The following is a 17,045-nucleotide window of genomic DNA, read 5'->3' on the forward strand; positions in this document are numbered from 1 at the left end:
AGGGAGCTAAATTACAAAAAATAAAAGAATAGATGGTTGATATCTTTTTTTTCTGGGGGGGGGGGGAATTTGCGCCATTGAACTTGGGGAGGGGGGGAATGGATATCCCTAGCAAGTGGTTAACTTTCAGATGTGCCACTGTTTTTTGAATAAATGCAAAGAATTGTAAAAAATATCCCCACTTTTTAAAAGTTCTGACAGTCAAAAGAAACTGGGCACAAAAATAACTTTAGAAATAAGAATTACGTGAAATTGAAGAAGGAACAAGATGATAGAGACAATACACGATACGAAATTACAGTAAATAAATCAGTCTCAGTCTTACCTAAATGTTGTTTTCATGTTACACATCGTTTTCGTAAAACGTGTAAGTTATTTGGTTTGTTAAGATAATTCTAACTTTAAAAAAAATTGGAAACTATTTTAAGAACTGAAAAACGAAACATTATTTTGTCTTGTTCAGAATCTCGACATTGAATGCACTAAAGTAACGGGGCAGGAGTTTTCCACTTGGGCTCCACGAAAGCTTAGGGTTCCTTCGAAGTTTGATGGGGGTACCGCAAGTGATCAATATTTGCTTAATCAAGGTGCCACAATTTCAGTTTTTTTTTTTTTTTTGGGTAAAACATTGAATTCTTAAAGGCGGTTTGTTTGTAAAGTTAAATACAAAATAATATTTTAAGGATGAAATAAAATTATTCCAGGCGTAAAAATACAGGCAAGACGACAAAAAAATCTTTTAATTAATTTATTATTATTATTTTTTTTAATCGTTGATTTTGCTTTCAGATAATATATTTAAAAAAAAAAATCTATTTGTTTCCTTACCATTTATAATATTACTAAGATGTTTGTATTGTGAAAAGTAAAGATGCAAAATTAATAATTTTGTTAATTTGAATACGAAATTAATCTTTGATATCCCATTTTCTGATCTTTCAAGAAAAGGGTAAGCTAAAGGGTTCCCAAAGTGTTAAAAGTTGAATACCTCTGGACATTTTGCAGCTGAAGCCAAGCAATACTTTGTTAATGAGATCCATGAGAAAAGAAAAGAAACTGTTCAACATTAAAAGATCATTTCCATTATAATGCAGAGGTATTAACGTCTTATCATACTTCTTGTCAAAATGACATTTTAAGCTGATAAAACATAACTGATGCGAATCTTCGTGATAAATTTAAGAGGGAAGTTAAAAGAAACTGTTACATTTAGATAAGGCAACAATTTTGATAACATACAAAATAACATTTCGCAGATAACATTGATATTTTTTTCTCCTGCTCACATTAATAATAATAAAAAAAAAAGAATGAAAATAACTTTTCTTAAACATATTTTTGCAAAGAAAAAGAGGAAATAAAGTCATCTATTCGTAAAATAATGAACGGAGAAAAATTTCATGATTTCTAAAAAGAACGAAGGGGAAAATATCGAAAAAACTACAAGTGCAGTAATTTCGAACAGTTATAAAGATTTAAATCAAAACGTGTAAAACAATAGAAAAGTTTTATACGAAGTATTTTCCTGTGATTAGCAAACTTTTGAAGTTCCAGTTAAATTGCGATTGTACGTAATAAATAGAGCTCAATAATAATAATAATAATAACTGTAACAAATAAATTTATTAAAATATTCAAAACGTCAAATTAATTTTTGTCTCAAGTTTTTTCATGTGCAGAAAGTTTTTTCGCAAAACTGATGTCGTAAGACTTTGAGAGCAAACATTAAATAAACAGATAAAAAGCGTAAAAAATCTTCGCGCTAAAGACAAAGAAAGCAACGTTTTGGCGTTGTTCCAAACAGAATGCATGATTTGATGCCGCGGTGAATAGCTCGGGAGTTAGAAATAACCAAGTTTTAAGATCTCGCACATTTGGCAATTTATCGCTTCAGAGGGGAAAGCAAATTCAACATCGCGGAGAGTCATCACAATTTTTGGATTTCATGAAAGCAACGTATTCAGAAGTTTATCCTGAAACTTATTGCAGACAAGAGATAATCAGATAACTACTGATAATTAAACTACAGATAACTCACTACTTCAGGAGAGAAAGAGATATGAATCCTTTATACAGAACTCGATATTAAAAATGCAGTTTTTACGAAACGTGCAGCAATCCATAAATATTTTCATTACATTCATTGTAACATAGTTTTTAAATAGTAAATAAAATAAATAAATAAATAAAATAAAAATAATATGAATAGCCACATTAACTCTAATTTATACGTAGAAGGTGATTATAATTAAAGTTACCCTCTTAGAGCGAACGAAGCTATACTTTAAAACAAGTTACAAGAATCATTTTACACAAGTTGATGAATGTTAGTTAAATTAAATTGGTTAAAATACAAATCCTTCTCTTGAAAGTAAAATTTATGTAATCCTTTATTTATTTATTTATTTATGTTTTACAAAACCTTCAATTACTCGATATTATGTTATGAACGAAATCTGCCGTTTTTAAAAGAAATCGTAGCAGTAAGTTTTACTTCAAAAAACAAGTTTCACACAAGAGAAGTGAAAAAAAAAAAAAAAAACAGTAAATTATGTATTGAAAATATTTTAAGTTTAATCTTTTAATATAAAAATATTTTAAATTAAGTTTTTAGTAATTTGCAGTTGAAATAGTTTTAGCCAAATTATTTTTTAAATCGGAGAAAAATTGTACCAAAGCGGAAAATCGGGAGACATGCTTAAAAAGCAGAAAACTCTGGTGAAAAACAATAGATTCGGCAGGTATGCCTACCACAGTCCCATTCTGCATTTAGACACGAAACTCTGCACGGAAAATACAGGATGCACATTAAATATGAACATTTTCAGTAGAGGAAAAAATGACAAAAAGGAATTCAAAAAGAATTTTTTTCATCCATAACTGCGCTTATTGAATGCATATATAAAGCATGAGCATACTAAAATAAAATTTATCGTGATTAATCTACAAGTCAGAGAGCCCAGGTAGGAAAATGTAAGTCGAATATTTACTATAGCACAACAAAAAGAAAGCTAAAATGGAACTTAAAGTGAATAAAAATATTTTAATTCATTGCTAACTCTCAAACAGCGTCAGAAATCATCAAATCCATTGCATTCAACATGATATCAAAAATCCCAACTCAAATTGGTGCTGCCAACTGCATTTTAAAAATTAAACGCAAGAAATGAAAAAGTGAAAACAGCAACTTGGAATAAAATTTGCGAAGAGAACATATTAAAGCTTTATACTACTCTTTGGATCGATCATGAAACACAGTTGCAAGCTAAGAAGCAGAAGGGAGTGGATACGAAAGTTGGGGAGGGAGAAACGGCGTTCCATCGCCCCCCCCCTTCTCTCACTTCGCGAAAAGGGGAAATTCGAATGTAATCAACAGGGAGAAATAGATCATTGGAGGGGGGAAAAGACAGAATAGGACGTGTGCCTAAAAGAGTTGTGCGTGTAGTAAGAAGGACTATATTCTACCGCAGCGTCGAGATTACATGGAAGAGGAATCACAGGATGACTTGGTCAAGGAGTTTTAATACATAAAATGATTTTCTCCAGTCACAACTTACGAGCGGGAATTAAATTTTGAAACTCTTCGGAAAAGAGCTTCACGCTTTTGTACAAGATTTGTTGTCCGGAAAAGAAACAATATTTACAACTATAGGATACCATTCCGTTTTTCAATGGGGTTGTTTCCTTCGGTGAAAAGTGCTGCTTTTAGTCATTGAAATCGATAGAAAAGACAGAAAAAAAACATGGAGCCAGAAAAAACTTTAATTTGCCCAACAGTTATTTTATATTTCACTTTTTAAATGCCCGATTTTGGGAATAAGGCGTTGTCTTTATGATGTCACAAGTTATATACGTTGGCGCATAACTCCATTGGCGTACTGAATGTTCACCCATTGTTAGGAAAAAAAAAGGTTTCCATTAAATAGAAAAAAGCAATCGTTATGATAATTTTGAATGAATGCTTTTTTTGAAGCAAACATGAAATTCATTACTATCATTGAGCTGTAATATTTTTATCTTTATCTAATGCAAATAATTATCTTTGTCTTTTGCCAAAACATTGCGCATCAGTGAATGGCATTTCATCACTTGTGATAAGTAGAAGCGTAAAAAATGAAATTGAATCTGCGTACCAATTAAAACAATTTTTAAAAATATTAAACTTTGCCAAATATTTTTTTTAATGATTAAATCTTATATTTTTAAGCCTACTCTTTCAGAAAAAAATACTTTTAAAATTTCGGAAACAACCCAATTGTTGCACTCTTTGTTATGAATTTTTGCATTAAAATGATTATTTAAAAATTTAAATTTTAAGCACTTCAAAATTCGTCGCTTTTCACAAATGGTAGTTAAGAATTGGTTTCTTTCAAAAACGTTTCAACGATATGTTATAAATAGGAATAATTGCGTATCCGGCTTGCAGTCGTTTGCTCCATGTAACAAATGTATGCTTTTGTCTAAGCTACCAAAAAATATTATGTTTTAATGTTGATAGATACTAAGTGAGGTTTTACATCACAATTTATTTATTTTTACCGGAAATTAATAATTTTTAATAATTTTAAATTATGAACTAAGACATTCTCTAACACTAAAGATCTGATAACGGTTTGAACGCTAGAAATTAAATAAATTATAATAGCAGTTACTGGAATATTGAGTACAGTAAAATACATTGTCATATTTAAAAAACACTAAAAACTCAGAGTTTTTTTAAAATATAACTTAAATTTAAAGAAAGAAACAGTTTTTAAACATTTTTCATTCTAACAAATACTGATCACTAATATTTACTTATACATTTTTATTGCTGCTCATTTTTTAGATTGTGATCTATTGAATAGCAAAATGTATTTTTGTATTTATGTAAAACAGACTACAGGCCACTTCCCAAAAGTGATGTTTACTACAATTTAATTTTTGGCTACAATTTTAAACAGTGTAATGTCATCCACGCTTTTAAACTTTGTAATAAATGTTCTTAAATAAATAAATAAAATGTGTGATTCCCCCCCCCCCCTTCCTCTCTTTTTCTTTTCTATTTGTTTTGTAGATTTATTTTATACTTCTTAATTTTGTTTTCTTCACGCACAATTTTCCACGAAAATATTGCCCTTCTCTATTTAATTGAGGCTCAGGGACAGGTGTACTAGCTCAGGAACCCTTCTGAACAATCACAATATGCGAAAGTTGTGATAGATAGTAAAAACTTATTAAACAAAGCAATAAAAATAATTAAAAGTGATCAAATTTATTATGTAATGCCAATAAAGTAATCAATTATCAATAACATGTTTGAAGAATGCATTCGCCACATGATAAACCACTCGGACACACTTTAATATGTTATGGGGGGGGGGGGATCTTTATTATGTGTGGGGCTCCAAAACATACGTAATGCAAACCAGGCTCTGCTTTGTGTATGTATGTTTTAAGCACAGAAACAAAAATGAACACCCGAGTCTAATTCGAAACTTCCTGAGCTATTTTTCTCCCATAGTAATCGAGCATGAGGATAAAAACAGCACGTCAGATTTATTCGAACGAAAATACAAAACTAGACAAACAACCCCTGGGAAGAAGGGGAGGTCCCTTCCTTCTGGCAATCTGCAGAGAGGGAATTCTTCCTTCGTACACTCAACCCCCCTGAGAGCAACCCCGAACAGACCAATAAAGGATTTACAGACGATACAAATAGGAACAGATCTTGTCGAATGAAATGTAAGGACATGGTAAAGATAAGGAAACGAAATGAATAGTTTACAGGCGAATGAATTTTCAGGACTGTAATTCTCAGTGGCGTAGCTAGACCCGACATTCGGGGGGGGGGGGTTACTTCTTTTATATATATATATATATATATATATATATATATATATATATATATATATATATATATATATATATATATATATATATATATATATATAATCGCTTGGAATTTTTTCCTTTTCTTCTTTTTTTTCCTTTCTCTTCTCTCTTCTTTCTCTCTTTTTTTGTGACTAACTTTTCGGGGGGGGGGGGGGGTTGTCCCCAAAACCCCCCCTTAGCTACGCCCCTGGTAATTCTGATTGATACTATTTTGTTTAACTATTCACCAAGGGAAGGCATTAAATAGGCGAATGAATTTAACAGGATTGTAATTCTGGTTGATGATATTTTTATGAATAATTCACCTAGAGAATGAAATAAATAGGCGAATTAATTTACAGGACTGTAATTCTGATTGATGCTATTTTGTTTAACTATTCACCAAGGGAAGGCATTAAATAGGCGAATGAATTTAACAGGATCGTAATTCTGGTTGATGATATTTTTATGAATAATTCACCTAGAGAATGAAATAAATAGGCGAATTAATTTACAGGACTATAATTCTGATTGATGCTATTTTGTTTAACTATTCACCAAGGGAAGGCATTAAATAGGCGAATGAATTTAACAGGATTGTAATTCTGGTTGATGATATTTTTATGAATAATTCACCTAGAGAATGAAATAAATAGGCGAATTAATTTACAGGACTGTAATTCTGATTGATGCTATTTTGTTTAACTATTCACCAAGGGAAGGCATTAAATATGCGAATGAATTTAACAGGATTGTAATTCTGGTTGATGATATTTTTTTCAATTATTCACCTAGAAAACGAAATAAATTAACAGGACTGTAATTCTGGTTGATCATAATTTTTTGGAACAATTCACCACGGGAACGGAATAAATAGGCGAATAATTTAACAGGACGAATTCTGGCCGACGATAATTTTTTGAATAAATCGCCAAGGGAAACGAATTAAATTGGCGAATGAATTTACAGGACTAATTCTTTGTTGATGCTAATTTATTGAACTATTCACCAAGAGAGTGAAATAAACACGGAAAACGGTTCATACTGATTGTTAAAGCTATTCACCTAGAGAACAAAATAAATAGGCGAAGGAATATACAGGCCGGAAATCCTGGTTGATATTTATGGCTTGAACTATTCCCTAAATTTAATAGGGTTAGAATTTTAGAAGCATATTTTTGATAAAAATTAAATAAAAACGGCATTCCTTTTTTTTTTTTACTTTAGATTTGTTAATCTTAGTAGCACTCAAGAACTTATTCGTAATTGTTTTAAGTTGTACTAAAACCAAACATTTTTTTCTCCAAACGATTACGTTTACTTTCACGATAGATAATATGCTTTGAAAATGTATGTAAATTACAACGAAAAATATTTTAAACATACATTGATGAACATTAACACTACTGAATAAAACATTTGTATCTTTTTTACCAAAATCAATGAGTGATTTAACACCATCAAGGACAGGTGTGCCCACTTCCCAAAAGGGCAAGGGCTCATCCATCCCCTAATTACTGCAAAGACCCCTTCCCCCCAAAAGAGAAAAATATCCTTTAAAACACCCATCCCCTAAAATTTCAATGGCGCAGTCTGAGCAGACCCCCCCCCCCTCCGGTGGGCACCCCTGTCAAAGACATAGAGAGGAAGAGAAAGAAAAAAAAAAACAGGATTTTTTTTTTTTGAAACAAAAGCACCCATTGAGGATAAACCATACTACAAAATCATATCATTTATCCAGCTACTTACTAAGATTAATCCTAACCTTGAACCTGCTAGAACACGAAAACTCAAAACAGAACAAAGTTACAAAGGAAATAAGGAATGTGTAAATAAGTTTCCAGCTTTTTCTTTCTGACTACTCTTGAGTAGATTCAGCCGATTAAAGATAAAAACCTGTTCGGTCGAAAAATGTTCTCCATTTTCCTCCTTCGTGCTGTTGACACAATTTGAATGAAGTATATCACATTATTCAATGATGTGTTTGACTATTAAGCATCAATAAAGTAATTTGAATTGTCTGGAAGCTGAACTTTTTTCTTCTTTTCTGTTTTAAAAAGTATATTAATTTTAGAATCAACAACTGTACACGCTACAATAATTTTTATTAAACTGAATATAGCGTCTTGGCAAATACTATCGCATCTTAATTTTGTTTACGCTTGTATGTATTTAATCCTGGGGGGAGGGGGGGGGGGGAGGACACCGAATGCATGGTATTTTGAATAAAGTATTGAACACAGCGATGGGGATTAATGTATTAGGTTATAATCCATTTGGCTAAAATGATTTTGACATTAGTACCACAGAATTTTATTTTGTAACGAAATAAAATGTTTTCAACTAGTGGAACAATCTCAATAAAGAAAATAGCGTAGTTGATTTAACTATCTTTTTTTTTTTTTTTTTTTTTGAATCTTACCCATATTAATTCATTTATCAAACGCGCAATGTAACATTCAAACAGAAATTCTAATTCCTTGGAAATTTAATTTGTGAATTGCAGCAACTCTAATTTAAATTCATTGTTCACCATCATATTCTTGTTTGATTTCCAATCAGACATCTAGCATAGGATTAAAAAAATAAAGTACGAAAATGTGTTTAAAAAAATAGTAAAAAAAAAGCATAATGAATAGAATGGGGTATAATGATTACTGAAAAGAGAAAAAAAAGAAGGGTAACTTTCCTAGCTTCCAGTGAAACGAAAAACTGTAAAAAAAAAAGCGAGAAGAAATGTTATACCCATAGGCAGTGTTGACCCCACATGTGGCATGGCAGCCCATCCAACACGACGAGTGCACGTAGAATGCATTTATCAACATAGGTGCACCCCAAATGTGGGCGGAGTCAGCGTGTATTATGATGGCTTTGATGGGTCTCGTTTCCAGTTCTTCCCCTTTTCGTCTGAACTTTTTGTACATTACTTTTTTTTTTTTATCCTTGCTCTTTATCCGCGGTAATATGCGATTTTGAAGCTTTTTTGTTGTTTCGAAGGGATTAACAGCGCCTGTGTCTTTCATAAGGGGATTAAAATAAAGTTGTTCTAATCATTCTATGCAAATAGTGTTTAACTTTTTTAAAGATTGAAAGGAAGTAGTCAATGGTGAAAGAAATTTTTTTAAACGGAAGCGGAAATGAAAGTAGATAACAATGCTATTTGAAAAAAATACCATGGTCGATAATTGATTTGATAATAAAGCAATTACAAAATCATTTTCACATTATTTATTTTTATTGAAGTTGGAAAAAGAAATGCTTTGGATCATCTTTATTTCTCAACAATTGTAACAGCTACGAACCAAAGAAAATATTTGAAAAAAAAAAAAAAACAACTTTTGTTCTTATTCTGCAAAGATATATGAGTAGAATTCGTAAGATGCACTCTGAAAACTTAGTAATATGACGACGTTTTATGCCCAATTAATACATTAACAGAAATCAATAAGGGGGGGGGGTAGTCCGGAAAACTCTAACTTTAAATAAGGTCATCCTGAACTTTTGAGTTCTAAGTTGATGCAAAAAATAACAACTTGTATTCCTAGTCGCAAGTAGTCAGGGCTGAAAATTAATAAACAGTGCACATAAAAATTATTTATGATATACTTTCATTTCGTAATAAGTGAATTTAAATTATTCTTCTTACTTAACTATCGCACAATATGTGGCTAATACATTAACAAATATACAATACAAAACATATCAGTCCCTAAAACGTTTATGTTGCTAAAAAATATTACAATGAAGCTATTATTTCTTCATAATTTCTGTCAAAAATATAATAAATGATTAAAAAAACTTCCTACGACGAATTCCAAGAGAAAAAACTTTTCCATAAAAATCAAACACATATTTAACTCAAATATCTTTTAATCACTACTTTCAAAAACATTTCAAGTGTCAAAAATAAATTAATCCAAACATTGATTTTTAAAAAAAATCCAAAGTAAAACCATAATCTTCTTTACATGCCACAATGACGCTTAGCTCAAGTTAAATTAAATCATTTAATGAAAGTAAATGGAAAGCGCTGCGATCTGCCAAGTTGTTAGTCTATTATAGCAACCCTACAGCAAGAAAAAAAACTAACAAGATGGAACAACGTATTACAGCGCGATAATACACAAACGCTCAATAATGCAGAGTCGAATAATCAATATTGCAGATAATATAAATATACGCGAGGAAAATTTCTAATATATTGCTCTATCCACCTGATTCAGCTTTATTGATTTTTTGATACTCAGGCTTTGAATTCTCTTCTCGTAGTTCACTTAAAACCGCCATGATGACGAAAATGTTGCGAAATGTATTTTTATCGCATCGAATACGGAGCACAACATATGTTGAACAACTTCGGCGAACAAGCAGTTATTCTTATAAACATAAAAAACAGAATGCTCTTCAAATGAATCCCCTACTATTAGGGAAAAGGAAAGATATTTAAAGATGGAAGTGTTTTACAACACGCGAAGAATATTTGCTATTTCTTTTGCGAACAAAAGATTAAGATATTTATCGAAATGATAACCAAATTTTCAATAAAATACATTTTTGTATCTAATATTCAATAAGTGGAGAAAACATTGCGTAATAAATAAGCATAAATTCAATCTTGGATTTATACGTAGTAATTTCATTTCAAATAGAAATATTATCTAACCTAATTGTTAAAGAATGAATCAAATTTAGAAATATTCTGAAACCTTATGTTACCTTTATGATTGTTTTTGTTTGTAACAACAAACTTTAAATTTATTATTTTAAAATCCTTTAAAAACATACCATTATTTACCCACTACAAAGTTTTGAACATTTTCAGACAAAATTACATTATACAACGGCACGTAATATGCATAAAATTACATTACTTACAAAAATGTAACATGCAACAAAGAAATTAAATAAAAAGTAATTTATTGATAAAAAAAAATCATTTCATTTAATTTTTTTTGTTACCAAGCGAAATTTAACGATGAATAACATAATTTCCTTGAATGTTTCCCCTATTCAAGTGGGGAGTTTTTTTCTTAAATTTTTCGCCTCAATATATTTCTTTCTCTAAATATTTCATATTATGTTTCTTTATTTTTAGTTGCCCTGAAACAAGTCATTGAACTTTTTAACTCCTATTTTTATAAATATTGTAATTTGGGAAACTAGTAGCTTTAGGACACTTAAAAAACACAAATGCCAAATTAAGTCTATTATTACTGAAAATAATATATAGGTACATCGTGTTTTTTTCTAATTCAGTTAAATAATTGACTACATTAAATTTCATATACTTTAAAAGACTATATTATTTAAAAGCATGGTAAATTCAGACCTTACAAATTAACAATTCATTCAATCAATTCATTTATTCACTTTTTAATTCACAGTTCAGATTACCACAATTCATTAATTTCATTTATTCATGCAACCAATTAGTCTTGCTTGTTATTTATTTATCTACTTATCTGTGAAACAATTTACTGTCCATATTTTCATTAACAACTCACGAATAAAACTATTTCATTCAATCAATTAATTTTGCTTTATTTGATTATTTATTTTTATTTAAGCATTTATAAATTTATTATTTTTTTATTTGCAATTTATGTTTCAATTCACAATGCATGAATTAAATTAAAGTGATATATTTATACACTAAAGCCTAACCTCGTGGTCATTCCAATAATTCTCAGTTCTCATCAAGAATAAAATAATACGATAAACACGCTTCAAAAAATAGCCAGTAATTGAAATATAATTAATAAGTCAAACAAAGTGACTTACCTCTCCATGGTGGGGTAGCCTCCCCTCCGGCGTTTGCTCCGGTAAAAAATAGAGCCTCAAGGACGATAATTGGTGATCATTATTCCTGTTAGTACTCAAAAATTGCAACTCTCCGATGCACGGGTCCTCCTCCCGAGAAATCCGCACGAAAAAAAAATCCCCGAGATTTAGTTCCTTGGGTTTGCCATTCTTGCAATACTTGAATCCACTGTAGAACGTGTATGGTCCAAATTGTCCGCACGGAGCACCTACAAACTGAAAAATCCGCATTTGAGAATAAAACAAAATGTCAACAATGAAAAACACATGCACATGCTGCACAATCCGCCAGTCGACTGAACGGCAATTTCCCTCTTCAACTACTGAAGCAACCCTCACGCGCCTCCTCCCCCCTCTCCTCACCTCCACTCTGCCGTGGCAGTTTCATTTCTTCCTCCCTCCCGTGTCCACCCTAACATAATCTCCTAACCCCCTTCCCCACCCCGCGACAACACACAATCGCACACTCAGCTAGCTTTCCACACTCATGCTTGCGTTCATGCTTCCGTTTACAAAAGAAATCGATACGATAAGTACAAAATTAATTGATACAAGTCCATCAATGGCATGTTTTTTTTTCTTCTCACAAAATACGTATCAAGAGAGTTCATTTTCACTAAATCATTCGGCATTAAGTTTTTAAATATTGCTGTGGGGAAAAAATCGATAGATTAATTATGCCTCGTTGAACAACCAAATGTTACACTAATCTATAAACATTTGAAAATCTCCATAGAACTTGCAAAATAAAATTACTCCGAACTTTTATTCAGGCATGATAAATTAATCACCTGAATGGTTTAGGAAGCTATTAGAATTGGTTGACAAAAAACAAGCAACCAAATAAATGTTTGAAAATATCTATAAAAATTGCAAAATTAATTGCTCCAAACTGTTATTCAAACATAATATAATAATCAACTAGATGATTTTGCGAGCACTCAATTTGCTATCCAAATTGGTTAACATGAAAATTAAGCAACTAAATGTTGAAATGTGATCCACAAACATTTGATTATATTTAATAGAACTTACAAAACAAAATTATTAAAAACTGTTATTCAAGTACAATAAATTAATCAACTAGATTATTTAGGAAACACTCCATTAGCTATCAGAAATGGTTGAACTATGGCGGCTCGGAAAATATTTGTTAATTAAAAATTTGATTCCTCACATCTAATTAGATTTTAAATTATATTCTAATAGTAACAATTACAACCTCATTATTTAATTAAAGTCCCTTAATTTATTTAGCCATGCATAAAACAAATTAGAATTTTGAGCAGATTGGTGTTGCATGAAGTTAATAAAAATAATCAAAACTTAAACATAATAAATTTTTTAAAGAAAACCAATTATGCGACAACTAGTTATTTCCAACTGTGTTTTAAAGAAAAATAACCAAGTATTTGAAATATGAAACTAGAAATTAAAATCGTTTCAGAAAATGAACAAGTAATAACGTAAACATATTTCCAAACACAAACGATGTACACTCCTTTTATCTGCAACTGCATTTGTTCCTAATCATTATTTACCCATCTTCCTACCCGCGCGAATAAATGGCTTAGTTACATAAATTATAATACCATATTCCACGTTCCCCGAAGCATAATTAACTAAAAAGTGAAAAAGGCAATATCTCCACACTTCCTTGTGTAAAATTTAATAAATGTTAAAGAGGAGAATTTCTTTTTCTTGCAGAGCTAATAATCATTTGACTACGTGAATTCTTAAAGAAATATTATTAAGAGATTCATTACAGTAATGATTTTTCCGTTAGTCGGCCATAAAGGGAAAAGATTAAAATGAATCCAAATCGATTCATCGTTTACGCTATTATAAAATAGGTAAATTAACGAGAATGAAAGATTAAGCTCAGCAATTAAATTTAAACAAAGAAAAGAAATGATTAATCTTCGAAGTGAAATACTATTTTACATCAATAATTATTTCAATTTTATTTTATTTTGAAATCAAAAACAACATTTACAGTGATCAAAATCTAGACGCAATTAGTCAAATTTGCATTAATTTAAGTTGTTAAATTGAGAATCCGATATAGTTTTCTGCAGAATATTCATAGCTAACAGCCGTCAGGACATATTTATAAAGTTTTTTTTTTTTTTTTTTTTTTTTTGCATTAAATTAAGAATTACATTTTGGGAGACATAAAAATATTTTGATGAAAAAAATAAATTAAAAAGAAAATACTACAATAATGCATCAATTTTTGCATAAAATAGTTTATCTTGAACTCTTTAATTGACCACGATTAAAAATTAAAGAAAAGTAAAATGATAATATTTTAACATAAAATCATGCTGTTTAGATTTAATTATGAAATATTTTACATTTTAACTGAAAATATGAACAGGAAAAATTAATAAATAAATAAAAAGTAAGTTTTTGATTTTAATTATAAAATAAATAATTTTATAAAATAAATAATTTTATAAAATAAATAAATAAATAAATCTACTAGTATTTGATTTTAATTATAAAATCAAATACTTGTAGATTTATTTATTTATTTATTTTTACAAGTGACCTGGATTTTAAAATAACAAAGTAATGGATTTCACATGAAATTATGCAAATTGTATCATAAATTTCTAAAAATATTTGAATAGAAACACGTTATGCTATTAAAAAAAGTGAAAACAATACACAAAACTGGTAAAAATATTTTTCAACTTTTTTAGAAGAATTTTTAAAAACTTTAAAAAATAAGAAAATATTAGTAATAATAAACTTAGAATTTAAGATTAAAAACATAAATAATTATTCCGCTACAATTAAATGTAATAAATGCAAACGAAATTAATAAAACATTCAATATTTAAAAACGCGAGAAGATTTAAAAACGCCCTAAGGATCGATAAATATTTTGAGGAAAGAGCGATCTATTTACCTGCTGTGACTGATTCTCCATTGGCGCCAAAAAAGCTATTGACGCATTTATGAAATCCAGCAGTATTTAAACAAACCTAAACACATACTAGCCCACACGAAAGATCTCTTTAAATAAACTCCCGATCTTCAAATTAGAATATCACAATATCGCGGAACAACAGCACAATATTGCGCTTCGCCGCGTATCCGCACGGAAACTGGCGCAAAAGAAGCATTGACATAACCACTTCGCAGCGCTAAAAGACCACGGTATAAATAAAAACAAATTGCAAACAATATTCTACACTGGCCGAGAGGAGCGCCCCGTTCGTTCGTTCTGTCAGTTATCAATCCCAAGATGCTTTGCGCAGACGAAATCTTGCATCGTGCAAGATAGCTGAAGGGACCTGGGTCGTGTGCCAGAGATGGCGGCTTTATCGCTCGCCAAAGAGAGACAGAAAGGAACTTTTCAGCTTCTTTTGTGCAGAATTGTATCCAAACAAAAGAGGTGAGGTTGAATAAAAAAAAAAAAAAAAAATAAGAACTGCGTTTTCTCCCTGCTCAGGCGGATTGAAAGAGTAGGGATTTTATCCTTTGATTACAAAATAGCTGTCTTCATCTTTCATCCGGGTGCTTTAGATATTAATGTTTTTTTTTTAAAGAAAAAGAAAATGTTATCACACAAAGTTTGTTCAGAACTGAACGAGTCTATTTTCTCGTGTCACAACAACGCATTTAAAAGACTTCGTTATACATATTTCCCCAAATAAATTCAAAAAGTATGCTTATTATTATTATTATTTTAAATTAACTCATAAATGGAGAAAAGAAACAACCCATTTAAAAATGTAGATTCCACAAAATGTGTTCTTTCTAACTGAAAGAGATCAATTTTCAATGTTTTTAAAGTGTATCAATGCTTTAAATAGGAAAATATGAGAAGGAAAATATTGAACTGAATCTTAATAAAAAATACCTCCTGTCGCAAAATATCTCAACTAAGCAAACTAAGGGACATTTTGGAAAAAACGATTTTTGGAACATATTATGGAGCTAATTATAACTTTCAAACAAGATATAAAATTATCAATAGTTTTCTTCGATTTCAGAAAAACTAAATTTTTATTCCTTTAATCGCTCCTGAACAAAATAATAATGAATAAAAATTGATATCAATATTAATCATTAACATAATAAAGGTGATTCTCTAATAATAATAATTCTGCCCTGCCCATCTTTCTAAATTCACTAGGTTGATTGCTAAAGTTATATACCGTTATTTAACTTATGTCAGCAGTAGTTTGATGGCGCAGTCGATAAGACGCGGGACTCGTGATTCGTAGGGCGCGGGTTCGATTCCCACCTATTAAAGATGGGTGTACGCAATATATTATAATTTTAAAGTATGATCTTATATTAATAAATATGATTTGTTGAATGTTGCAGATTAAGGTAAAACAGTGTATAAATAAACAAATACATGCGTGATATCAAGAAAATAATAATAGAGGTGATGGTGAATGACACTTAAATTATAAGAATCGAAATTACTTTCAAATTTAATTCCTAAAATAGTTTGTATTTCAAACTAAAAATATAAACAGGATACAGATAGCAAAAGACTTGACACCAAGTATAAAGTATTAAAGACGATGGTGAATGACAGTTCTAATAATAAAGATGGTGGTGATGACAATTGTAAAACTAAAGCCTGTAAAATTAACGAAGATGATGATGAGAACAGTAATAAAGGTAGGGGTGATAGCGATTGAAATAATAAAGATGGTGTCTATAAAAATAACGAAGCTGATGATGCGGACAGTAATAAAGGTAGTGATGATGGCGATTGAAATAATAAATATAATGGCGATTCAAATAGCGAAGATGATGACTAGGATAGTAATAAAGGTAGTGCTGATGGCGATTGAAATAATAAAGGTGATGTCGATAAAAACAACGAAGCTGATGATGAAGACAGTAATAAAGGTAGTTATGATGGCGATTGAAATAATAAAAGCAATTATAAAGATGGTGATCGTAATAATAATGACAACGACGATGATGATAGTGGTGACAATAATGCTGATTATAATAGCAATAGTGATTGTAATGATGATAGCGACGATCATTATTACAATAGTAGCAATAAAGATGATGATGATGATGGTAATTAAGATGCTGAAGATTATGATTAAAATAATAGTAGCTGTTGTGAAGATGGTACTAGTTATAACAATGTATTAATACAGTTGATGATGATGATGATAATTAATAATAAAAATGAAGAAGATGATGATGATAGTAAAAACAAAAAACATTCATTGTAAAAATAACAGTGAAGATGATGATATGATGAAAGTAAAAAATGAAAAGTTGATGACGGTAGAAAATGATAACGAAATAATTTCAATAATGAAAAGTTGATGACGGTAGAAAATGATAACGAAATAATTTCAATAATCATTCGCATCAAA

The 17,045-nt window shown here is 30.2% G+C and overlaps 1 protein-coding gene across 1 annotated transcript in view; it reads right to left on the minus strand.

The window, feature by feature from the left end:
• LOC129230112 (uncharacterized) overlaps positions 1 to 14,777 on the minus strand; it is a 131,845-nt gene extending 117,068 nt beyond the window's left edge. Inside the window, exons 1-2 of the mRNA XM_054864515.1 lie at positions 14,591 to 14,777; positions 11,635 to 11,889 (exon numbers count right to left, since the gene is read on the minus strand). Coding sequence (XP_054720490.1) covers positions 11,635 to 11,889; positions 14,591 to 14,611 — 276 coding nt within the window. The 5' untranslated portion in view covers positions 14,612 to 14,777. The remainder of the gene's footprint in view (positions 1 to 11,634; positions 11,890 to 14,590) is intronic.
• Between the last annotated feature and the right edge of the window lie 2,268 nt (positions 14,778 to 17,045).

This window comes from Uloborus diversus, chromosome 9 (genome assembly GCF_026930045.1).
Source record: "Uloborus diversus isolate 005 chromosome 9, Udiv.v.3.1, whole genome shotgun sequence".
Taxonomy (NCBI): Eukaryota; Metazoa; Arthropoda; class Arachnida; order Araneae; family Uloboridae; genus Uloborus; species Uloborus diversus.